This window comes from Leuciscus leuciscus, assembly GCF_965113295.1.
Source record: "Leuciscus leuciscus genome assembly, chromosome: 7".
NCBI lineage: Eukaryota > Metazoa > Chordata > Actinopteri > Cypriniformes > Leuciscidae > Leuciscus > Leuciscus leuciscus.
Genome location: NC_138731.1, coordinates 34,392,287 through 34,419,981, shown reverse-complemented (window position 1 = coordinate 34,419,981; position 27,695 = coordinate 34,392,287). Strand labels below are relative to the sequence as shown.

At 37.9% G+C, this 27,695-nt stretch overlaps 1 protein-coding gene across 5 annotated transcripts in view; it reads right to left on the bottom strand.

The window, feature by feature from the left end:
* lrp1bb (low density lipoprotein receptor-related protein 1Bb) overlaps positions 1-27,695 on the bottom strand; it is a 295,311-nt gene that overhangs the window by 191,687 nt on the left and 75,929 nt on the right. For 4 of the 5 annotated variants that reach the window (XR_014207575.1, XM_082175929.1, XM_082175930.1 and 1 more), the window contains exon 2: positions 18,643-18,765. The exons of the other annotated variant lie outside the window; for it this stretch is intronic. Coding sequence is in view for 3 of the 4 variants with exons in the window: in XM_082175929.1 (XP_082032055.1) it covers positions 18,643-18,765 (123 nt within the window). In the remaining variant the exon portion in view is untranslated. The remainder of the gene's footprint in view (positions 1-18,642; positions 18,766-27,695) is intronic. 5 annotated transcript variants of the gene reach the window in all.

Sequence of the window (27,695 nt, the reverse complement as noted above, 5' to 3'; positions counted from 1 at the left end):
GATATAGAGAGTGCCTGAAGGTCTCCTACTCTCCTAAGAGACGTAATAGCTAATAAAAAAGCTACCTTGAGGGAAAGGTTCTTGGCCTCAGCCGACTCCAAAGGTTCGAAGGGGGCCTTGACCCGCCCTTCAAGAACCACTGTCAGGTCCCATGTGGGAACCCTGGTACAAGCCGCAGGTCTCATCATCCGAGCCCCACGGAGGAAACGTACGACCATCTGATGTCTGCCCAGAGGCCCATAACCCAGAGGATCGTGGAAAACCGCAATGGCAGCCACGTACACCTTGAGTGTGGACGGGGTAAGACCAGCCGAGAGGCGATCTTGGAGGAGCTCCAGCACTGAAGCCAACCGGGCAGTTAACTGGGTCCACCTCACGCTCTCTACACCAAGTGGAAACACATTTCACTTTAGACCGTACAATCTCCTCGTGGAAGGAGCTCTGGAACAACTCCAGCCCACAGGCCAGCCTCTAGGTACTGAGTCCCCTAAGGGGCCAGGCCCAAAGTTTCCACAGGTCTAGACGAGGGTGAATATTGAGCCCCCGGGCTTTGGAAGCAGGTCCCTCCTCAGATGGATCTGCCAAGGCTGGCCTGCCAGGAGTGCTATGATGTCTGAAAACCATACCCGGGTTGGCCAGTACGGGGCAACTAGAAGCAACCTGATCCCGTCTTGACGGACCCTCTCCAGAACTCCGGGGAGCAGAGCAATCGGGGGGAAAGCGTACAGGCGTAGCCTCGGCCACGTCTGTACCATGGCATGAGAGAAATCCACAGTGGACAGTGGGACGTCCCTCGAGACACGAACAAATCCACTTCCACTGGGCTGAACCTCTTGCATATTGCCTTCACCACCTTGGTGTGAAGTCTCCATTCCCCGGGCCTCAGCCCCTGCCTCGACATGATGCCTGCTCTCTGATTCTGGTCCCCTGGGATGTGCATTACTCTGAGATATAACGGTTTCCCCTGGGACCACAGGAGGATCTGATGCGCCAATCTGGATAGAGGGCACGATATCAGAACCCCCTGATGAATCAAGTAGGAGAACACCGACATATTGTCTGCGTCCCTATCCATGACCATGGCCCAGCCCGTGAGGGTGGCGTCTGTCGAAGCGGCTTTCCGGCGACATGACGCTCCCAGCAAGGGGCCTTGGGACAGAAACCAAGCTTTTTTCCACATAAGCAGGGAACGAATGCATTTACGCGTAACCCAGATCATGCGGAACAGGTTTCCCCTCGGGGAAAACCCCCTTGGTTTTCAACCACCACTGCAGGGCCCTAACACTCTCTAAAAATGTTTTACAGTGATGGCTTGGCCTAGCTTTATCCTGGTCACCATGGCCAGGATGGACTCGATTCGTGCAGGAGACAATTGTGCCTGCATCGTGACCGAGTCCCACACCACTCCCAGGGACATGGTGCCAACACGCTTTCTTTTCATGTTGAGTCGCAACCCAAGCCTCTGGATGTGGGCAAGGACGGCATCTCGATGCCGAACTACCAGCTCTTGTGACTGAGCCATAATAAGCCAGTCATCGAAATAATTTAGCACCCTGATACCCTGAAGCCTCAGCTTCAGCTCTATCCATGCATTTGGTAAACGTGCGAGGGGAGAGAGCTAGGTCGAACGGAAGAACCCAATATTGGAATGCTTGCGCAGGACCCAAGGAGAAATATTTAGCAGGTCTTGCCATGCTTTGACATATTCTACTAAGGAAGCCAGCCTCTCGAGACTGATTTAAGGTCTTATTCGAGATTCGTTCTCGATCCCCTGAAGCGGCTCTTCAGCAGGGTTTGGTTGAAACGATTCTTTATGCAGACACGAGCGCTGCCTGGCCGCAAACCTGTGGGGCAAACAGAGCAGCATGCGTTCGCTGGAAACCGATGTGTAGATCCGTAATCTACGCGCTGCCTTGGGTGATCCGAGCCACTAGATTCTATATTGCAATGCAGACCTTATACCAAATAGGACAGACAGCTTGACACAGAGCACTTGCTGAAGAGCAAAAAGTTAACTCTGTTGTGTGCCGGCGTCCCTTTGTAGCTTCCGTGTATGCCATCACGTTACATCATGATGCCGCACCAATCAGGATTAGTTTCATTCATACTTCAGATGCTTTACGCTAAGGGCGTTCCCCAAAGTGTTGTATCGACGCAGTTCGAGTTCCCTCGAAAGGGAACTGTACTAATCTGATAACGCGCAAATTAAAGAACACAGAAGCAGCTGGATCATTTCCATAATGACCAACACAATCAAGAGCAGCGCAAATTAGCGTCCGGTTTAAAGTCCCCCTGTGGTGAAAATCAAGCCTTTAACGTTGTTTATATGTCTATGTGGCATTTTCAATATGCTTTAAGACAAACCATGTACAAAAAGTCAACACCATTGCTGAGTATTTACATATTATGCACTGGCGCAAGCTGTTAGTGAATATTCCCCCTAGACTCTTTCAAATATGTCCAAGAGTTTTACACGCCGGCCTGTTATTGTAGGGGCATCGACTTTACATTTTCACACCCCTAAACATGACACTGAACAAAACAAACTGTGATTGGTTGCTTTACATGTCAGTCAGGCCCACTCTTGGGTGGTCCTTGGCCAATGAAAGCTGCTATGGAGTCTCATAGAAGGCCTGGCTACACAAGACTGCTAGACCCATGTCTAAATCAAACAGATCAAATTATCACTTTATTTATTTTTTTATTTTATTTTTTTATTGGAATCACATTTTGTGCAGGTTTCACTTGAAAAAAGATAACAAACGAACAATTGCATTTCAGTGCTTACTGAATAATGAGTTATAAGGATGAAGAAGGCAGGGTCAGGTGCTAAATTGTTATTCAACCTCTGGTGCTAAAAGATGAGCTAGTCTAAAGTTGGTGTAATTGCATTGATACCTTTTTCTATATATATATATATAAAAAAAGCAGTTTAAGTCCTCTTACAAATACACACATTATTTCACTCGAATTCATTACTGTCCAAGGTCATCTGCCATGCCAGCTGTCTGGCTCTGGTGTTAAAAGGCCTTCAGGATGAAATGTAAATACGAGCCTCAATTTGGTGCCCAAAGAAACCAGGAGTCTCAGGAAATCAAATGATTTGGACTGAACAATAAGCATACAGATGGAGTCCGCACTCTTGCTCCATACAAAGTAGGGCCTTGACAACTGAACATTTTGGATCATTTGGCCTTTTCATTAACTTGCTGGAATGGGTGCAATGTCACATTAAAGACTGTCCACTGCCAAAATAAACCCTTCCTGCAGTCCCTTTCCCTATTCCTCACATTTTGCTTGTAATTAAAAAACCATGGTGATATTTACCCACTTTTCTCATTGTGAAATAGGAAAGATCACGTGGGAGTTGCTAATCCATCTACTTAATGTGTAACTAAAGGCTTTCATATGAAATCATCCATTCTGTCTCTTTAATCAAGGAATCTAAAATAATGAATTCTTTCAAGGAAAATGAGTAAAAATTTGCCATGGAAAGCACAAGGGTTGACGCAATGGCAACATTTCAGTAGTCAATACCAATACCTGCGAAATTTCAATCTCAAAACCAATGTTGTTAGCACAACAAAATGTATATGATTACATGTAAATATGAATACATATTTAAATAAATAAATAAATAAAAGCATAACATTTAGTTTAATAATTTTCATTTCTTTATTCTTCAACAAAAGATTTAAAGGGTCATAAAAACCCTAATAGTTATGTTTATAGAACATCATAGAAGACAATTAAACCATGTGTATATTGTGTTGTGTGTAATGGTCATTTCCAGCGTGCATTTGTGTGAAGATTTGATGCTTTTAATGAGAGAAACAAAACTGTCTGAATTGAAGGCGTTGCTGTGTTGTCAGTCTCCCCTCTTCCCCCTCCGCTCCGCAGCTCATCATGTCCCCTTTTGTAGCATTTTTTTCAAACCTGTAGTGAGAACTGACTGCTGCGAAACAGGGGGTTTCATGACCCTTTAATGTAAGAGAAGTCTGTTTTTTTTTTTTTTTTTTTTTTATGTTGTACTTTAACAACATAATCGACAGAGACGAGCATTTACACTGCGAAACATACTGTGCATATCTGAGACTAATCTGATTTTTAAAACATGTACATCTCTTAATAACAGGCAGCTGTATATGATGGTCCTTTTCTAAGGTCACAAACATACAAAATCAAGTAATTCTCACATGATTATGTGTACGGCTCTACCAATATTTGTATAACATCACTGACATTGTATAATAAACTCCCACATTAAACACTCCTAAAGTCATTTCTTGTTTACCATAAGAAGATTTCCCTTTATCCTTTCTGCTATCTCCATTTTCTCTCCTACACAGTGATGTATTTTCCCCTCCCTTGCTTTAGGTCATTGACATTTGAAATGTTCAGTGCACTGGCATTTGAGAAAGAAAAGCCAGGTTAAAACTGACCTTGGACAGAAAAGCAAACTGTCCGCAGTACATGAGGTCCCTGGGCATGTCTTTTGAGCACCACTTTCACCAATATCTCTAAGAACCAAAGAAAAGCCTCAGGTCCAATAAAAACACAAGCTAAAAGACAGCTCTACAACAGAAGACAAAACAACCATATATAGCTCCATCCATGGTATACGTGCTGTCTCGTTTTCAGAAGGGATGATCATATGGGCCTCCATATGGGGTTTTCAGAATTTGAGGTCTCAATATGTTTATTTAATACATCATACAGCACAAGAGGACATGCCCCTAGATGCAATGTTCATATATATGCAAATAAGGCTAATATTTGTGCTGCAACACTTTAAAGTGATTTGAAAGAACATATTTCCTCATAAAAGCTTGGAAGAAAATGAGAAAATCACAACACAATCTTGCTGGTCATCTTCTTAGCAGCTTCTTTTTTTCTTGGTTATACATTAAACCATTAAAAAGCTTTAAAAGAACAGCCAACTAATTTTTTTTTTTTTTTTTTTAAGTTCCATGAGCAATGTATACATAATGTTTTTGTGCTAACGTTTATAGAACATTATTAAAGACCAGATAACTCTGAACAAACATTCCATTAACGTTACTGGCAGATTGATTGTTCATAAGTTTGAGAAAACCTTGCCAGAGTGGTCCCTGGTATTCAGACCGAAATTATACACTCTACGATTTGGAATCATACTTACAGTGATAGTTCAGTCAAAAATTTAAATTCTATTATCATTTTCTCACCCTCATATCATCCATAACCTACAGTATATGTGACCCTGGACCACAAAACCAGTCTTATGGGTATTTTTTTTTTTTTGAGATTTCTACATCATCTGAAAGCTGAATACATAATCGTTCCATTGATGTTTGGTTTGTTAAGATACTTGGCTAAGATACTTAATATTTGGCCAAGATACAACTATTTGAAAATCTGGAATCTGAGGGTGCAGAAAAATCTAAATATTAAAAAAAATCGCCTTTAAAGTCCATTTCTATTGGTGATTGTGCTGCATCCACTCACAAAAATATATATTTTACAAAATATCTTCATGGAACATGATCTTTACTTAATATCCTAATGATTTTTGGCATAAAAGAAAAATGGATAATTTTGACCCATACAATGTTTAGTTGGCTATTGCCACAAATATACCTGTGCGACTTAAGACTGGTTTTGTGATCCAGGGTCACATATGACATTCTTTTTTTTCTTTTTTATTAGAATCTCAAAGGCATTTTGCAGAATAATACAACATGGAATGTGCTCGAATGTGTCGTGACCGCTGGCTTTCATTTAAACAGAACCAAAGCTGAAAACCTAAAACTTACAGAAAACCACAACAATATTCTTTTTTTTCTTTTTTTTCTGACTTGTAAACATTAGTTATTTCCTTCAGGATACACAAATCTAGTTTAAATTCACTCGTACAAACAAGGATTGAAATACTCTAAAAATGTGACACCTTTGACTGAGCAGCCACAACCCTTGTGGTTATGTACAAACATGTCACTTGAATTCCTTCTTTCTTGCTGGTTATTAGCTCTTTTAGCTATCAGCCTCTTGTTGATGCTCTTGGCAACAGTACAGCAATCTGTCAAGCTGTTGTATGTGTAGTGGCATTGTGTATTTTTCACTATCCTAAGAGAAAAGCATTGTAATTTCCCTCCTTCTACTCTAAGAAACTGCATACGCCATTTACATTGGGTGCAGAGTTTGTGTTCTTAAAATTGGTTCCAAGAGGCAGTGGCATTCATTCCCATGTCCACCTGGGTTTATCTTCAAATGTCAAAGAGATTAGCTTCAGGCCACACTGTCCGCATTTGTTATTTCTACATTAGGACACTTTTCACATGCCTCCCCTTCCACGTCCATATGTGGGGCTCTAATGAAAACACTTCGATTTATTGGATTTTAAAGACTAGGCGGTAATTTCTGATGAGGATGTGTTTGATTTGTAATGGCACAGCTGACAGTCTTATTAAGGTCTATGGATGACGATGATGATTTTGTGGCTTTCCCCAATTGACCGTTGGCAAAGACCCGCCCCCTTTAACAACTGTTACTATGTCCGACAAGCCATGCCGCTCTCATGCCACACCATGGTTCTCATGCAGAGAAAAATACATCGCGGAGCAAAGAGAACACTGACAACGCACTGACAGAAAGGACAGAGCAGGTTACTTTTAATCTGAAACAAAGTCTCGACTTTCAAATTTGACCATTTTTTAAAAGAAATGTAAACAATAAATGTCGTTTTGTGGCTCTTTAATGTGTCGTGACAGATCGCTGTAGAGCCTCAATCAAAGCTGCTCGTGAACCGATCATCTCTTCCTTTTAGTTAATTTATAGCATCAAATAAACATGAATGAACATCACAAGGAATGTTGTTTCAACCGCAGAAAGACGTCAGTACACACCATTTTTCAAGTTTAAATCCACCGACGTTAATCTACTAACTCTCCTGACTGCTTTGTCGGACAAAAATGCCGGATTCGGTCAGATCGCCTGTCAATCAAATTCCCTGCGAAGGGTGAATTAAACACTCACTTTTCAGAAATTTGCCCAGGTATGTTTTTCTAATTACTCACAAGCCATTCTAGATGACTCAATAAACAAATAATGTGCTATTGTTTGATTGATGTTCAGTTATCTTAATTCCTTAATACATCAATTACAATATCAATAAATCAGTCAGTCAATCAATCAATCAATCAATCAATCAATCAATAAGTCAATCAGTCAGTCAATCAATCAATCAATCAATCAATCAGCTAATCAATCAATAATATACATCACTGTTGAAATGTTTATAAGTACAATACTTATAAGTACATACTTGTAAACTATATATATATATATATATATATATATATATATATACATACACACACACACACACACACACACATATATGATATAGTATACAAGTATGTACAAGTGTTCAAACTGTTTACAAAATGGCCTTTCATAGCATAGTAAACATCACATGCAACCTTCAAGTGACCAGCACCTGAACCTTAACTACTACACCACAGCATCCCTATCCCCTAAAAATAAAAGAACAGAAACTTCAATAAGAAAGTCCACGAGGCAGTAACATGCACAGAGCCCATTGTTTCTCACCATGTATTGGCATGTATCCTCTGTAAATCATTGGCTGGATTTAATTAAACTAATTCATCATCACGGAGTAATGTAATCAACATCCTATGAAATGGAGCCATCACTTCCTCCGCCGGGCTATGCCTTCCAATGCACCGCATGTTAATACATCACATTCAAAACCACTCACTCCTCAATAAAGTGTCCATACATCACACCAAAGCCCCTGCAGGAGAATCGGCACATTCACACTTCCATGCATTTTTAAACACTGCTATTCAGTCCCTTTCAAAAACACGATGCATTCAGAAGGCTTTGTGTTTGGATCCATAGTAAAGGCGAAAGAATTTATATACCCCAATCTTTTGATGTCTGTTGTTATGTAGATCACAGTATGGGCTCTATTCCAGGGGAAACACCTTAGTATTAATGTCATTCACATAAATAATGCATAGCTTCTTTAGAGAAACCGAGCCAAAAAAGAAAAAAAAAATTCTCTGCAAACAATTATTTGCAAAGGACATATTTTACTGCATTGTTTTCGAGTCTGCCAGTCCATTACTCTGGGAATAAATGTACTGTACTCATGAACACAGAATAACCCTTGGCTTGGTCCCAACTCAATAAAATCACAGGAGAACGCAGTTTCGAGCTCCACGCGGGGTACAGAGATGCACAGATATACTAGAGAGGATCCACATACAGGAAATGATTATATGATATTAATAATTGTAAAGATACAATTTGCATCCTGTCCTTTAAAGAAAATAGGCTACTGTTTGTGCTTTCCACCATGTTGTTATGCCGACTTGCCTTCAGGGGATGTTGGTCACCCAAACCGCTGAATGGATGATGAAATGCATGTTCTTTCGTGACTTTCATTGAATACAATATGACTGTTGTCCAATTAAATTGTCTACCACTTCCTGCCATCTTAAAGATGCAGTCCTTAAAAAAAAGTCTTTTTTTCAATGTTAAAATGTTCACACAAAAAAAGTCAATGGGGTCCAAATTTATCTGGACCCCACAATTCTTCAAAATATCACCATTTGTCTTACATAAAATAATTAATCATGACAGAGTATTAATAAAGTTATTATAAATAAAGTAAATTATGACAGAATAACATTTTTGGGGTGAACTATCCCTTTAATCTGCAAAGACAACTATAATTAAGCTGATTGGTAGGTTGATTTTTCCAACAAAACTCATATGGTCATGTGCAATGTGATCTCATTGTAGGTATATGTACATGCGTATATGTCCAAATGTAGAAAATTGTACAAGTAAACATTACGAATGAATAATAACAAATATTAATGAGATCAGACTGTCTTACTTCACAGAAAGACATACTTCACAGTACTTTACAGCTGGCAAAATAGGCTTTCAATAAAACTCGGCTGCCTCTACAGCAGAAAGGCAGGGGGAAAAATGTAATCGGCACTACCTGACTAGTGAAAACGGAGAAAAAAAAAGGCTGTTGTCTTCCCTTTGGCCAAATATATTGGAAAACTTCAACACCCATATGCACTGGGATACACTAACCAGAGTCAAATACCTCCATGCTTTAGTAGGAAATACTACTTAGCAAATTTTTAGTTATAATGGTGTAGACCTGTATTGTTCTGTTAATAACCCTCTGTCGATCCGACTGTCTGTGGGTGGGGATACTCGCTCCAGATAATATGGAGAACGAGTAAACATTGTTCATTTTCATATATGAAATTAACAATGAAAGTCGGTGATACTAGATACTAGAGATTAGAAAGCTATCTGATATGCAGATACAGTAGCTCTGGCAAAAGCAATGTTGAGTATGTACTAGTCATGATAGATGATCAGTTGAACATGTCTAGAATAATCTTATAATGCACCTATACTTAGTTTTCTATTTGTCTAACTGAGAATTTATTTGAAAGGGTTTTAAACTGCCACCACATAACATACAGGCACAAATTATTTACAATGTCGAGGTGTTAGTTTCATCATTACTGCGGAAGGTGAAGGTCCCTATGCTATTGTGCCTCACAGTAGACAATTTCTTCACTGAATGAAAACCATCTGTTTGCTCTCCTGCCTCTAAGCTTAGCTTATACCAACAGAGTTCTCTTCGACAACAGCAGGGGGCTAATGTAGGCTTTAGTAGTTTGATGTCATCCAGAGGTATCGTGACAGCGAAGCTGTCAAGGTGTTGAAATATGCTCTTTTCACAAGGCTGCTGGTGACAAGCTAGTGATTTTGTCCCTAACAAAAGCGGAGGAGTGAAAGAGAAGACGGCAGTGAAAGTCAAAGATCTGTCAAGACAAAAAAGAGAATCTCTAACTATGGAAGCAAAATAACTGCCAAGAAAAATTGTGCATTCCACAATATAGTAAGATAGTAAAAATATTTACAAACTCAATGTAACCAGACCTGATATAGCATTAATATTATAGAGATGAGTGAATAAACTTATCATTATGTATAAGTGTGGGAATCAAAGTAAATTCACAGACAGACAGACAGACAGACAGACAGACAGACAGACAGACAGACAGACAGACAGACAGATAGACAGACAGACAGACAGACAGACAGATAGATAGATAGATAGATAGATAGATAGATAGATAGATAGATAGATAGATAGATAGATAGATAGATAGATAGATAGACAGACAGACAGACAGACAGACAGACAGACAGACAGACAGACAGACAGACAGACAGACAGACAGATAGACAGACAGATAGACAGACAGAGACAGACAGACAGAGAAAAACAGCTCATTTTGATATTTGGGGACTTGTGACATCACACAGGCAAATGCATTTGCTTAACGGCTGACACGTGCCCACACCGCATGCCTTCGCATCAAAAGCAAATAGAACCCATTATAATCACTGACGCTGTCTACACTGGATACAGTATACACCTTACAACTTTAACAACTTAAATTAACTGTGAGAGAAAATTAAATGCGCGTCAGATCCGAGTCATATGGGACTGCAGCAGATCTTAAAGTGACAGCAGTCTAATAAACCAGTTGCTGTGATGTCTATCATTCATGTTCATCAAAGAACAACAACAGAGAAATAGCAGAGAAAATTGTAGCTTTAATAAGGAATATTCTATATTTAATTTATCATTTATACAGTCAAGACTGTAAAGTGTTTGATAACGTTATTAAATTTCTGTATATTTCCTACCTCTAAGACAGGTAGGAAGGCCACAGGCAAATATTACATTTATTATAATGAGTTTATGTGAAGATTGTTTTAAGTTCACTAAATTAAAAGTTTTTTAAAGGTAGAATATGTAATATTTTTGTAATAAAATATAAAAAAAATCACTTGCACATTGCGATATATTTCCTGCAGTTGTGTACTTACAAAATCCCCAAAGTTTCCAAAGATTTTTTTGGGTCATTGTCGCTGTCAATGACGTAATATCCGCATTATCCCTGGTTTCCGCTTGTACTGCCATAGTAACTATGGTGACAGACATGGACAACTGCATTACGTCTAGCAGCACTCTCACACTGTTGTTGTTTCGTTCAAACATTATGGACCATGGCAAGCAGACTTTGGGACAAAAGGAGAAATAAAACGAGGATCAATATCGGCGTGGCGTTTTCCAGATGCCGAGAGCTCCACGTCCGCGAGTAACTTCGACTTGACAGAGCTTCACGAATCACGACTTGACATGGACGCCGCTCTTGCATGTACTTTATTAGACAGGTGAGCAAATGTACATAAAACAACTCAATGTTATATAGCTCAACATGATGAAATGTTAGAATATGATCAGTATGTTATTCTAATGTTGATCTAGCTTACTGCTAGTCTCACACAGCCCACAAACGAACACATAGAATAACATTATAACTTTCAACACACTCAGATGCAGTTTAGTATGATAGTGTAGACCAAATGAAACAGCGCTGCATTACCTCACAAGTTTCATTCGTCAAATAAACTGACCTGTGTGAGTGGTAATTCAGCAATTGCGGGTAGTTCGGTAGAATGAAATGTCCTTATTCCTTTATATCGGCGGGACTCGGGTGTGACGCTGATATCTGTCTCTTATTAGCAATCGCGCCCTGCTTCAGTAAAAACATCAATGTATTCACTCCTCCATAAAAATTATTAGATCCATCGGCATGACGACAAGTTCCATAATTCTGCTTATGGGTTATCAACCTAAGCCTTTGTTATTGCAAGAGGTTAGCAACCCCAAGCGGCAATTTTTTTTTTAATATTCAGTATATTGTAGCTTTAAAGCATTTTTTAAGTATTTTTTTAAAGCCTAAATGTTTTTTTTTAAATACATTTTTTAAAAACATTAATGATAGACATTCAACATTACAGTATAATTGAAAGCTATCAATTTCATAGAGACATCAGTAGCAGTATTAGTAGCAGTGATACTGGCCTTCATTCATAAAAAGAATGCCATTACAACAAATATTAAAAAAAATATATTGTATTTAAGTGGTTTCTACATGAATTTGGAGAGTAACTGAATTTATTACAAAATATTTTTTTTATTGCGATTAATTACAGAAAAAAATGTGTGATTAATTAGTTATTTGTTTAATCAATTGACAGCACTGAATAATAATAATAATAATATCCAATGACCCCTTTAATTTTATTTTTTATTTTTTTTACTGCAATGTAACCAGGGAACTTGAGGGAAGTCAGAATCACTTAATTGTGGCAACTAAAAGACAACTAACTTATAATATTTATATATTTAAAATATATATACATACATTTATTTACATTAAAAAATATTTTAATGTTTTGTCCAGAACATTAAACCATATATAATAAAATACTGCACAGTAGAAATGAGCCAGCTATGATTTTATGAGCTAAAATACATACGCACTGCAAACCTTCACATCGGACTACCTCTCAATTTAGAAAATAAAATCAAGTCTCAACCTTATTTAAGCTGCACCCAACTCTGCATGCTTCACGCACAGACAGTGAAGAAAGCTTTGCCTTTGTTTGGTCTGTCTGTTTGTTTGCTGCCCCCAAGCAGATGGCATCATCCACAGGAAGTGAATCAGCTTGGCTCTCACAGCACAGAGGCTCACACTAAATTAAAAGGATCATCTCCAAAGCTCCCTGCTTACATGCCAAACCCCCTGGATGTCTGGAGTTAGGATATATATGCTATACACACTCACACGCATATATTTAATATATTTTGATAGCCACAATAAGGTGATGAAAACCCATTTTACTCTTTAATCACATACCACTTGCTGCTTTTGGAGTTCTGTTGCCTATGGGCAATTTGTCATGATTTTAACGGCACAGATTTGGTTTCAAAATTGGTAGGGACATTTTAAAATCAGCCTGTATGGACGCATATAAACACAGAAATTGCACCATTTTATGTCCATATACGTGGGCTTTAACTGTATCTAACAACTGAGAAAATTAAATGAGAAATACCAGCATAATGAAATTCCCTTTAATTTGTAACTGTCCTTATAATAAGCTGCTTTGATTTAGCTCTTGTCTTGATGTTGTGAGACAATATAAAAATCACAAGTAAAAAATATCAGCAGCTTGTGCTCTGTACTTAAACAGCATTCTGCTCATGTCCAGATGACAAATTGTCCCAAACTATTGCACAATACTCTCTCCTAAAACCAAAGTCCAGGGCTGATGTATTGTTATCATTTAGGTAAGAGATCTAATGCTTCTATCTAAAGCAATGCCAGTGTATTTTCTTTTCCAAAATGCACTGTACATGCCCTCATAAAACACAGAGCTCAAAAGATGTTAATCAAGTTAAATGTCATCTGATGATCTCATAAATGTCCCCCGCACAGTCTATTTTGCTAGCATTTCAGTCTGTGCTCAGAGGCGGGCATTGAGGTAAATATTGCATAATGCAGAATGCCTGTCCCTCAGCTCAATAACAAGATGCTATGCTACATTACCTCTCAAACCTCCTTTCTGCAGGTGTCAGTTCTCCTGGGGAATAGGCACATTACTCTCCATTTATTTCAGTATGAGAGGGCCATAAGAAACTGCCCTGAGAGGTGTGCTCATAAAATCCATAACGCATTTCTATGCATCTTAGATGGAAAGAGACAACTAGCTATTTTTGCAAGACCGCCCTTTAATTCTACGCAACCCCCATCCAATTTTGCTATATTGTGAGATATACTCTTTAGCTTTGGGGTCAATCATTTTCAAGCCTAGTGCCCTCAGTGCAAAGAAAGACAACGGACCCCGTTGTACAAAACTGAATGTTGCATTTTAATCAAAGCCTAAAATTACACGCATTGTACAATATTAATTAATGTACATATTTTGTTATGATATTTACAATGCCATTCAAATAATCATTATTGACGTTCATATAATTGTATATATATTGTATATTTTAATTTTGCTGAATATATCTACATTAATTTGAAAGGGACAGTGAAACATTCAGCAAAATTTTTATTTTAGCTCTAGTTAAACGTTTGTATACTGAATATTTTAATGTTTTTTTTTGTTTGTTTGTTTTTTTTGAAAGAGGACATATTATGTCCTTTTACAAAGTCTTGATTTTGTTTTTGGGGTCTATTAGAATAGGTTTTTATGCTTGAATGTCCAAAAAAAAACATAATATTTTATATATTTTATATTTTTGCAGCACTTCTCTTCCCAGTCTGTCAGTAACGTTTTTAGCTCTGGTCTTTATGATGCCCCTCTTTCAGAAAAAGAACAATGTGTTCTGACTGGTCGACTGGACCAGTGTGTTGTGATTGTTCCACCGCTTTGAGCGTGTTTCGGAAATGTCACGCCCCTTACCATAACCACAAGTTTCCACACACGACTAACACAACCATGCCTCGTCCTCCTATGTCTTGGGCGGGAATTATTTAAATGAGGGATATTGTGATACGTTCCCGGAAGAAAACTAAAGACTACAGTCAAGGTGTTTCAGGGAGATCAGAAAAAGTGCTCACTGATATAGAGAATAACTCTTAACCAAACGTATGAAAATGAAAAAAACAAAACATTAATAAAATAAAATAATGGGGGAAAAACTGGCATTTCGTGTGTTCCGAGTAAATACATTTTACGTAGAGCTTTTTGTTAAAGTTTAACCAAGGTACTATGAAGAATAGTTGATCAAAGGAGGATTTAAGGGCCAGTAATGTATACTTAACTTGACAGATGTCTAAAGAAAACAGCTGTCATCTTTTCAAAAACAAGAACATCATCTGCTCGCCTTGTGGATCACAGTCTGCATTGCCTTCCGAGTGTTGTGAGTCAATGCTTTGCCCAGAACAAAAATGAGAACAAAACAAAAATCAATCTCTCTTACTCTCTCTGTTCAATTCAAACTTCAGGGAGGGGTGGAGGTGGGGGGAATAGTAGAGCAATTTGTCACTGAAGCATGTCTTTGTATTTCCTGATAAAGAACATTGCACTCAAGACAAAAGGCGAGAGCATATGGAACAGAGTCAGGAGCACTGAAATGACCCATATCTTTCTGTTAAAATCCTAAAAAGCTGTTCTTCAGTGAGCTTTCAATCTTTCCGCAATTCCTTTCAGCGGCCATATGGTCATTCTACTCATTACTCATGTCAAAACTTTCACTGTACATACTCCACTGACCAATATAAGTAGCAGCATGATGTGCCTGGAACGCTCCAAGACTGTCATTGCAATACGTTTTTCTTCATTACAGGAAAGTGGGCTGTCTCCCAGCTCCCCTGATAACCCAAGATGTCGAGCTGGTCCCATAGGGAAGCTGGATGGCCAGCCTATCCAGGTTCCCGCTGGCCATGTGGCACTGAAAACGTGCAGCTGCCCTTCCCTGGAGGCCCTGGGAATGTGGTGATTACATTTCTCTGTGGTGGCAGAACTTGGGCACGCCAAAACTAGAAATATGCACAGTCCAGAAAATGGAACAGCAAAAACAGTAACTATAAAATGAAAACCAAGGACTTAATATCAGGTAACAGATAGGCTCAGAAATTGAAAACAGTCTAGGTTAATCTTATTATAAAACTAAGAGGATTAAGAGTTGAACATAATGAAATGAAGCAACTGGAGACATGTGTGGAGAGGCGAATGCTTCTACAGTATGACTATATCATTAGATTCAATTCATGAAAACAAGTAGACAGTCGTTTAAGTTGTTCTCAAGCAAGTATTACTTGAAGAATATTAGAAGCGACAGTATAATACAAACAGTCCCACTGTGAGGGATACATTAGTTAGAGCTGTACTTGACAATTAAAATGGTTTTCATAAATTTTGAAGCAATAGGATGCTTGAAAATTTCAATTAATTTGAAGATTATAATTAACCAATGAAGAAGAATGCCAGTTCTGTCTCAGATTGAAGACTTTAAATAAATGTAGTCCTTTCTATGAAGACTAATGAAGTGTCTTAGCATAAAAAGGTGAGGATAAATTAAAGCAGTCAAAACAAAGTGGGGAAAGCTGTGCCACTTTTTTTTTTTTTTTTTTACGTTAACCTCTAGTCAAGGAGAAAGATAGAGGTGAAATTAATGCATCAAATTATGTTTTAGGATATCCACTATCAAATCAAATTAGAAGAAAGTGTAAATAAAAAAATATAAACAAATTAATAAATAAAAAAAATTCAGTGAAAACTACGGATGCTTGATTCCGCCACGGAATAAAACAATTTAAAAATAATTGCGACTTTTTATCTCACAATTCTGACTTTGCAAATTTTCAGAATTGGAAGACATAAGCTCGCAATTGCGAGAAAAAAGGTCAGAATTGCAAGATAAAAACTCGCAATTCTGACTTTTTTTCTCGCAACTGCAAATTTATATCATGCAATTCTGACTTTTTTCTCCGAATTGTGAGACATAAACGCGCAGTTGCAAGTTATAAAGTCCAATTCTGAGGGGGAAAAAAGACTGACTTTTTCTGAAAAAAGTCAGAATTGCGAGATAAAAAGACACAATTACCTTTTTTTCTGTGGTGGAAACAAGATATAAAGCAATGTCGAGGGGTAAGTTGAATAATTGGGCAATATGTGAGAAATTTACACTTCAAGTAAAACCATATACAATAATGAGTTAATCAAAATTAAGTAAAAAAAATAAAATAAAAAAAGTAAAATAAAAAAATAACCCAGAACTAAGATTTTATTATACCACATTCTAACCACCATGGCTGCTGGAAAATATTAAGTATTTGAAAATGAAATATCAACTACTATGTCCTAGTAGTTGATCAGACTTGTATGTGGCTGAGGTAGCTTCTCAAGTGCACAAAATTCATGTGGGAACCAAATTTTTTATTGTTTTCTTTGAAAGGTGGATTTTGCTTTGCCAGTGCTCCCTCAGACCTTTGGAAAAGACATTGGCTTCCACTTAAAAAAGACCAGTGTATTTCCAAAGTATTTCCTGCATTTTCCTGCACAAAGCTTATTATGAACATTAGTTGAAGCAGATGGCACATTACCCCACACAGGTAACATTTTGGGAACTTTTTTTGTTTAATCATTAATGGATCATCTTTACCAAAACAATGACTTTTTTCTTATGCGCATGTTTCAATCCTTGGCAACTGTATATGATTAGCCCGTTTTAAACACATAGGGCCTATTTTAACGATCTAAGCGCATGGTGCAAGTACACTTAGGGCGTGTCCGAATCCACTTTTGCTAGTTTAACGATGGGAAAAATGGTCTGCGCGCCAGGCGCATGGTCTAAAAGGGTTATTCTCTTAATGAGTAATGTGTTTTGGGATTTACATGTGTTAAACCAATCAGAGTCTCATCTCCCATTCCTTTTTAACGCCAGTTGCGCTCGCGCCATGACGGAATTTGATAGTGGAAAAACCGAAGCCGTCTGTGCGAGGTAAAAGTGCCTAAGCAGATCATCTACGGGACAAGCCGGATTCCACCATATCTTTATGTACACAATAATAATCTTTTACATTGTAATCCTTTTATTTTAAATATTTGGCATGTTTGTGTGCTGCTGTGCGTCCCTGTGTGTTTAATAAGCAGAGTGTACGCGCGGTGTAGACCCGCCACATAAAAAAATATTGCGCCATTGACATTAGACCAGGTTTCAGTTGATCAATGGCGCAGTCTATTTCTGTAGCCTCAAAATAGCAAAGTGTCAACAATGCGCCAGAACACACCTCGTTTTCAGACCAGCACGCCCATGGGCGCACAAATGGGCGCAAAAGCATTTGCTATTTAAACAACGTGGCAATGTGAAAATGATAACTGCGTCGGACTGAAACTAGCAAAAAACACTTGCGTCGTGCTTGGCGCTGCATTGCGCTGGGTGTAAGATAGGGCCCATAGATAGATACATAAATAAATAAATGACATGACAAAAATGGTGCACAGCTTTCTGGATTAAGAGGGCTGCATAGTTTACTCACTGATTTTACCCCACTATCATAAGCAACACAGTAACCTCAGGGTGCCCAATATGCACAAACACATGAATAAAATTACCCATGTCAGTGGAGTGCTGTTAGTACACTCTTGCGATAGTAGTCTGTGCTGGCTTCCAAAACACATTAAATTCCACTGCACATTTTGTTGTGAAATGCAGATTGCAGATTGCAATGCATTTCCTATCGATACATAATCTATGGTAATGAGCTCCACAAAATCCCCACGATAAATACACCCGGAATCCATTCTAAAGCATTATAAATAAAACAGAGTGAACATGATTAATCTAAATGATAATAGAATACCAGTGGTGAGAATAGTTGACCCACTGTGCCTGGAATCTGTTATAAATTAAGCTGTTCTGGAAATGCCCTGCATCAACAGGAAGCAATTGGGCACACGGCTTTAGCATAAACTGATCAATCTTTTCGTGAATACAATTAAATATTAAAATCAGGACACTTTCATCACCCTAAAATGCCCAGCTACCATTCCTAGCACTTTGCATGTGAAGTCCAACCTGGAATTAAACAAGGCAAGGAACATAATCATGTGCAGGGTAATGCTGATTTGTGGCGATGGGAGATATGGGAATGTAGAGATGTTTAGGACATAATGATCTGTTTTGAGGTATTGTGGATTGGTGTAATGGTTACTTACATTTGTCCAGAACTTCATCAGAACCATCTGGGCAGTCTGGTTCCCCATCACAAAGCCAGTTCTCGGACACACAGGTCAGCTGGTCTCCGCACAGAAACTCTCCAACGTCACACAAAATGGGCTCTAATGAGAGAAGGTGGGTGGAGACAGAAATGGAGTATGGAATGAGATGCAATACAGTCATTAAATGTCTAAATTACATGATTGTTTAATAAATATAATGATTAGTAAGTACATGTGAAATGCATGAAGTCATACAATGATTCGTTATAGTGACATGCATGTAATGACTATTAATTTGACTGAACAGCCAGGCAGGAATAATCTGGATGTGTCTGAAGCCGAATACCTTATTCGAAAAGGCACGAATAATGGCTTCAAAACAAATAATTAATAATTCTGCCAAATAATAGAAGAAATGTTCAGCTGACAGTCACTCCTCTTGTTTTCAGGATAAGAGGTGAGCCAGGGGAAAGCACAATATTATACATAAAACTCTATCATCACTATGTAATAATTAGTGTGTGAAGTGAATGAGTGTAAAGTTTATAAATGAATTGAGTGCAAATCAAATGGCCGCGTTACCATCTTCGTGAGTCTCTCAGAAATGAGAGCTTGGCAAGAGTAGCCTAATATCAACTAAAAGTTGAAAATCAACGAGTCTCTCAGAAACCAAATCAGCTCTCTGTCAAGAGTAATAATCTAAAGATACAGAATATACACATTTTCTACTACTTGATATGTCTATTTAAATGTTGTGAACCTTTTTTCTCTCTCTCACCCTCAATGTTTTGAAAAAAAATTCTCTCACCCCCTCTCTCGGAGACGGCATTTATGTAGCTCCTTCGATTGATCATTTGTTCAGATTTGCATTTGAATTTCTTTCTTCTTCTGAACACAAAAGAAGATATTTTTAAGAATATGGGGAATCAAACAGTTGACGATAACCAATGACTTCCATTGTATGTGGGAAAAAAATACTATGGAAGTCAATGGCCCCCATCAACTGTTTGGTTACTGTCATTTTCAAAATATATTTTTTTTGTGTTCAGCAGAAGAAAGAAATTCATACAGGTTTGGAACAACTTGAGGGTGAGTAAATGATGACAGAATTATCATTTTTGGGAAAACTATCCCTTTAAGAGCAGTTTCTGACCATCACAAGAAATAAAATTCTCCTTTCTATTGTGTTAAGAGTACAACAACCTTGCAATGATGCCCAACAATATTTACAAGAAAAATATGACTATTTGTCAGATCATCAAGTTTCAGGTATCACTCAAATGGGCCTTGTATTTCACTTCTAAATCCCTGAATATCCAAACAGCATAATTTATAAACATATCAAAATGATTATTATCCAAAATGCTCCAATTCCAATTCCAGTTCCAAAATGTAGAGGCAGAAATGCAAGCAATAATTCTATGCATCACTGCTCTCGGTCCTTGCTATGGACCAGCACCACATTACCACACACACACACACACACACACACACACACACACACACACAATACCCGCTGAGCAAATTCACTATCAAGGGACAGAATTATAAATGTCAAACGGTTTCATCTTGCTCCCGGTTTCTCCATCTGTGTCTTTCTCAATCTCTCTATCTCTTTCAAGCTGCAAGCCTCAAAATTAGGCCACGACCTACTGTATATGGACAGATTTTCTCACTACACCTCTATGTTTAGTGCTGATAGTGGTCCATTTTGGAGCTTGTGTGTAGTTAGAATGGTTCCCATTTCCACATACTATGAGCACATTCAGTATTTTTGTCTACCTTTACAAATACAAATATCTAAACATTCTTAAATCTTGATACATTTACTTGAGAAATGTATATATTCTTTAAATCTGCCAGTGGGGTAAAAAAATTAACTTTAATTTAAAGGGCCGGTTTGGCGGACTGTTTGAAACAAAGTCACTTAATTTTGATAAATCTTTACAGAAAACAACACTTGTTATCTTGAGGAAGAAAAATTAAATACTGAGGAAGAATTTTTTTTTTTTCGCAGTGCAAAGTTGTTTTTAGATGGACATCGCACTAAATCTACAGCACAATAAATCTACAGTGAAGTATTTCGCTTTTGAAGAAACTGGAAAATCGATGCATGAAGTGGATGGACTAGTATTGAAAAATTTGTCATTTACTCACCTTCATGTTGTTTAAAAATGGCTTAGTGCTGTTTTTGTTCAAACAATACAAATCAAAGGGGTTCAATGGCGTTTGGACCCCAAAATTCTTCAAAACATCTTTGTGTTCTGCAGTCATACATGTTTGAAATGACATGAGGGTGAGTAAATGATGACAGAATTTTTATGGTTGAACTATGCCTTTAATATCTCACTTACAAATAGAAACTGAACAAAGCACATGTCCTATTGAACATGGCATATGTGTTTTAAACTGGTGTTTTGTTAGAAATATATAGACACACATCTTCAGATGCAGCAACATGGGAATTCAGCACAAGACAACTGATTTCACAAGTTCATCGCACATAATTTGAAAATGGCAAAAAAAAATCATTGCATATCTTACAATATGAGGCACCGCTGCATCTCTCTCCAGCATGACTGAAGATTAGTTCTATGGGGAAGAATGGATCTAGCAAATTGTTCAAGAGGTGGGTTCTTCTACAATTGATTCAGTTTCTTTAGAGGCACAGTGGCTCTGAAACTCGGCTGGTAATCTGGCCTGATTCAATTCAATGGCAGCTGCACATCAGTCAAAAAGCAATTACAGGGAATATGATGATGGTTGCCCTCTGTCCTTCATTCTTACTAACAAAAACAACAGCAATCCTGCGGCCCCCAATGAATAGTGACGGTGATTTGATTGTTGTAGTGGCTTTAAAAAGATGTGTCTATATTTTCGGATGAGTGGTTATTGAAACGGATTTCAAGCCAAAGTTATTGCCTAGTACAGTAAGCCAGGCTTCATATTTTGCAGTAAAATGTTCACTGACAGTTAAAAAAAAGTTCACCTGAATCAAGTTCAACTGGAGGAAAAATCCAAGGAGAGAAAACGTTTGGCTACACAGTCAGGTCTCTCGATAGAAGAAGTCCAGTTTGAAGGCACCTTTGCAGCTGAATTGGTTACCATTAAAAAAACGTTAAAAAAAACTTCCTTTTAGCTGAGGATAGTTTCTTTTTCAAGCAGCAGAAACCCAGAGTGGCATCAGTCCACTGATGTGTACCTGCTTTCATGTTGGTATGGCCTTTAAAGTTTAGCCCAATTTGAATTATTGGAATGACCAGTGACCACTTTACCTTCCCTCTTACCAAAAGTGGCCTTCACTTCTTGACTCGAGTGTTTGATGCTTCCAAAGCTCTCTGTTTCAAAAGATTCTTCTCAGACAGTTCAGAAAAACTGCAAGAAAACACTTCAAGCCTGTCAAGGAATAAAATCTTGCATCATTTGTTTTCGGAGGCAAAAACAGAATTTACATCTGAAAGGAGCAAATGCTACACCGAACTGCTAAATGTTGCGGTCATTCGGAGATAATTTTGAAGACATGAGGGAGGAAGATAAAAATAACAATGGAGCAAAATCGCCCCAGCTCTTTGATGAGGTAGCGTTAACCCATTACCATAACAGTAGGAAATGTTCAGTGGAGCCTGGACTGGCATTCTATTATGAGCTTCATTTCTGACACAAGCTGCCACCTCGATGAGAAGAGAACTTTGGCTCATTAAAGCTCCTCAGCCTTTGTGTTCCGCCAGCTTTCAATATGCAAAACTGTGACAGGGAGCTGGTGAACAGAAGAGATGGCCTTCAGAACTCTGGATGGATGCTCTGCCAATCTTGTTTGATTATGAGAACAGTTGTATGATGCTAAGCGCCTACGCCACATATAAGCTGAAATCATTTACATGATATTGTTGTTCAATGCAAAAATATACAGCTACCCATACAGCTATAAATCATATTTTTATATATATTTCAAATATATGCTAAATAAATGCACTGCGTGAGAAAAAAAATATTGTTCAAGATAAAGGGCGAGAAAAATACATTTCTAATCTTACAATATAATGTGGGGAAATAAATATAGGCATTTATGTTAGAAGTTGGACAGACTAGTCGATTTTAATGCTCTGCTATGACGCTTTAAACTTGACATCGACTAGTCGCTAATCATGGCCTATAGAGGGCGCAACCGGATAATAAAATATTCAAAGTCCACTTTTACGCTCCGTTTCCAGCAGTTAAAATGACAAATAAATGCATACTCAGAGAGCACTCCAACAGATACATTTGATTATACCATCTGGATGGTCAAAGTTGATCAGGAAAATGCACATTTTAAAAAGCTTATTGTACACGTAAATGAATCGCCATTCAAAACTAATGCACAGCTGCACTGTAACGCACACACATACAGACAGTAGCTCACACATCACAGAAACAATCAATCAATCAATTCTGTGATTTATCAATAAAATAGCTTAAAAACTGAAAAGTTCTAGCATATATTTCTAATGAACTAAAACCCACAGCTTCACTATTAGTAGAGAGACGCTGCCAGGTAGAATTAATTATCATGCAATCACTCTCTCACTAATGCAATTCATATAAATGTAATTTTACTCTCCTACTTTATCTGTATGATTTAGAGCGAGCAGAAATCTGTAAGAATTATAATGACCCAAAGACAAAAGAACTGATAAAAATAAGCTGTTCTGTAGGAGTAATAGCCCTGTGGGCAGCGCTGTTGTTATACGCCATAGCTGTGCACAAGGCAACCCGTGTTCGAGTCTCAGCTTGAGGTTCAGGCTTATTTGTTCATTAATGTCGTCACCAGCGACTAGTCGACGTCGACTCGACTTTCATCACATAAATGTCGACTTAAAAAAATCTTAATATATGTATTATTAGCAATTTAAAAATAATGATGTCTTGGACAAATTATATTTATATTGGCAATTTGTGTCCAAACTATATTTATGTAAATAGATTCAAACTTGTACATTAGCATAAAATATATGTTTTTGCAAGATATACGTAAATATTTTTTATTATTGTTTGTATGTATTAATGTTTTTGCCATCTGGGAAAAGACAGATTCTGAGCTGTAAACAGAGATAAAGCTAAAGAGAAGAAAACAAGAAAACAAATGTTTTAATTTACTTATCTACAATTGTGAGGACCATTAATGAGCCTGAATCAATGAAGCTCCAGTATAACCTTCAAAATGAATTGCTTCACATTTAATTCAAGCCTTAACCGGATGCTCAACAGCTGTTCAAGCCGCTTCAGTCTCATTATCTTTCCAACTGTTCTCTGTCATGCAACGCGGCCTAGACCGTTTCCTTACCTTGACAACCTACCGTGCCATGCTTTCTGATCCCAGCTATAATAAAAAAAGACAACATCCCAATTTCCAAACTCAAGAAAGTCTGCTGAGCCACAGAGATCATTAGTGTCAATTAAAATCGAGCTGACAGGGAAGAATTGTGTCAACAGAATGGAACTATCCACTAACCTTGCATCAAAAAGTTATTAGGACGTGTAACTAAAGCTGCATTTTCATGTGAAGGTCAATGTACATAGTAATATGTGACATTCTCCTAGTTGGATTTCATAGGAAATCTTGTTATAAGTCACTCTAAGGCTGTGAAAATCCTTTGAGATTAGTTATGATCCATATAATGCTTCTCTGACACTTGTGAACGGATAAAAATGCTGCATCGTAAACCTTGCGTCTAACACAAACACATCCAACCGTCATCCGCTTCTGTTTTTGAGCTATACAATCCAAGATGGCCAATGAACGGTTTAATTCTCACCTTGACATATACTACATGGTATTTTGATCTAAATGTCAGCTGCCTCAGTTTTGATCAGAAAACCGTGATTAACATTAATATCATCTGACACCTATTATATAAATGTCTTGAGAATGTCATTCGGCAGCAAGATTCACCCATATAACACCAGTGAATGTCAAAGCCAAAATGTTTGTTCTGCTTCACTTTTCATTCATATTGATCTGCGTATCCACTGAAAAAGCACATCAAATGGGGTTCATAGAGACCAAGCTTAGGGCTCCAGTTAGTGCCGATGTGCGGCTGACCAGCTGAATTCGAGGGGGGGAGGGGATAATGATGCTCGAAGGTGCCGCACATTTACAAATTCCACAAGGCACTCCATCCAGGAAACACATCCTCTGCCAAAAGACCTTTACCATGGCAACTCTGAGCCAGTCGGACTGTGTGTAGCCAGGCTAGCAGAGAAATCAATGGGAAAGGACAACAGGGCCTTCATTAAGCTCTGCCTGACCTTCACTTTTCCAGTGAGGTCATTTTTATTTTCGAAACAACAGCGGGGGCATGTCAACAAATTATCAAAGGGAACGCAGTCAGATTTTTAACAGCCATTGCCAGAGTAGCCGACTTCTTGGTATAATCTACCTTGTAAACAATGAATTATTCATGAGTGTGACTTTAAATGTACAGTCCTCACAAGATATTCTTCCTTTCATTATGTTGCTTGATGCAAGACAAATAAAGGCACAATCTGATTCTCTGTACACATCAGATGGATTTAAACTCACAATACATTATAGAAGACTATGTGCATGTTTCAGAGTTATGTATACAGTGCAAATACAAAAGCAGATGCGTCAAAAGCTATACTGCAAGGGTTCTCAACCTTTTAAACACGTCTGAAACATTTTGTGACTTAACACTGCACTGGTCTAAAAAAAATTAAGCAACACGCTTCTAAGTGGTGGTATTCTTAAGAAAACCAACCCATTTTACTATTTTAATTATTTAATTATTACTGACTTAAAGTGTGAAAAATAGACAATATGAGGGCACTCAGTCAGTGACACTTATTTTAAGTAAAAATTGTTTCTCACAGAAGGAGTGTACACCACTCAATCCACCTCAGTTAATGTTCATTGCAAAAATTAGAGTACGTCTTCACAAGAGACATATTCCAAGCTGTGAACAGAGATAAATCCAAAGAGAAGGTTAAAGAACGAAAAAGAAAAGAAAAATTTAAATGAGCTTATATTTTATAGCTGTAGAAATTATGCTATAAATAAGACACAGTTCATTTAAATCTCTCATGACACATTTGCATCTAGTGACCTCTATATTTATCAGACATCAGAATTGTGCGAAATCTCTTTCCTCCACTCAAGGTCATATTGACAGCTGGCATTCTTAACAATGCTGAGTCTCATTTATGGGTTTATATCCCTTCTCATGCCATGATTATCAATCAGGGAAGATAATGGGCACTGAAGCAGACAGTATCTCAGTCCCTCCATGAGGTGAACCACCAGTCAAGGTTCCCTAAACAACATGTCTTCCTGAGGTAGCCGTGAAGGGTTCTATTCTCTCAACATCATTGTTTCATTACAGCCAAGAAAGATTGCCTCTGAAGCACTGATAACAGAAAAAAGCACTAAAAAAATACACTATAATATTTAAATTTGCACAATTAAAAGATGTTTTTTTGAGTTCCTTGAAATCCATATTACCCATTTTTAAGAAAGAGATAAGAGCCTTTTACTCAAATGAGCACTTGACAGAGACTTTTTTTTTTATATCCACTTTAGACCATTATTTCCAGTAGGAGTCTCCCGCTGTGTGGGAAGCAGCAGAGGGGGGCTGTGTTTAAGATGCCCAAACTCTTCTGATATTGCAGCTTTGCAGTTTATCTGCCGATGAAATCAGCGGGTTCACGCAGTAGGAAATCTCCTTCAGAAGATCTGATTAGTCTCATTCCACTAAAATCGGGGAAGCGCATGTCATATCTAAATGCAAAGTTAGCGTAACAATATCAAGTTGGAGCCTAAAGCTGCTAATGATCCTGAATCTGAGGTAAAAAAAAGAATGGGTTATAACTGATGTTTTGGCTGAAGTTAATATGTATGTAATCATTATCATGCATGTGGGTGGTAATAAGTACGGCTGAATGGGCTAATCTTATAAAGTGTTGCTCCGTATGCTGAGATCATTTGAAATGCAGCAGTATAATGTGGGTGGTTGCGAATTGCTGAATTAAACCACTGTTCGCACTCTCAGGTGTTCTGTACAGTAAGGGTTTATCCCCCAGAGGCAGTACAGGAGGTTAAAACTCTGACTATTCAGTTTGTCTATTTGCATCTTTCCATATTTATGTCATTATTTGGACTCACGGTCCTAATGGAGAAAAAGTCACTTAGCTAATTTGCATAAACCCAGGATACCGCAATTATCAACAGACCCTGCCATTCTCCAGAGACTTTAGAGCTATCCGCTCTTACCGGGGGAACAATTAACATAACCGCTTCATCTATTGGCATGCATTTAAACTAAGGCTTTTTTTCACCTTTTACAAGACTATACAAAAACTAGAGCAAATTCAGTCACTATTAAATCCATAAATTATTAGATAAACTACAAAAAAGCACATCGCTTTTGAATTATGAAGCCCTTGATTTCCAAGCAAGGGCTGGTACAGTCATTGCCTCAGGTCTAGAAGCACAATGAGATAAGGAAATGATGAACGAACTAAAGAATCATTACACAGGGCTGAGTGTGAGAAGTTTTCTTCCCATGGGCTTAAAGCATGGCTTCTATTTGTAATTACCTAAACTGCTTTTTAGCAGCTCATTGACATGCTTTGAGCAAAAGAAAAGGATAGAGTGAAAAGGAAACCTAAGTTTGTTCTGAAGTCTAAAAAGGGAAAAAATCCATATAACCTCCAGAAACAGAGTGTGAAAGATAAAAAAATTATTAAAAAAAAATTTCTTCAAAGCTTATTGACAGATGTTTTAAGTGCACTATTGTCTAATAACAGCTTAGAACTTTTGACAAAAGATTAAAAACTATTTCAAAAGCTCTTAAAAGAGATGTTTTTGAAGCCTGATGTCAGATTCAAAATGAAAGTATGCTATCAGAAAGTCCAAACTGTTTTGACAACCATTAATAGTGACAAGGAGCCAATGATTTTTTTTTCAACAAAATCAATATTTGCTTTACTGTTATATGGGTCCGGTTAGACTCTAATAAACAAGTAGAAGAGCAAAATGAGGCCTGAATGCT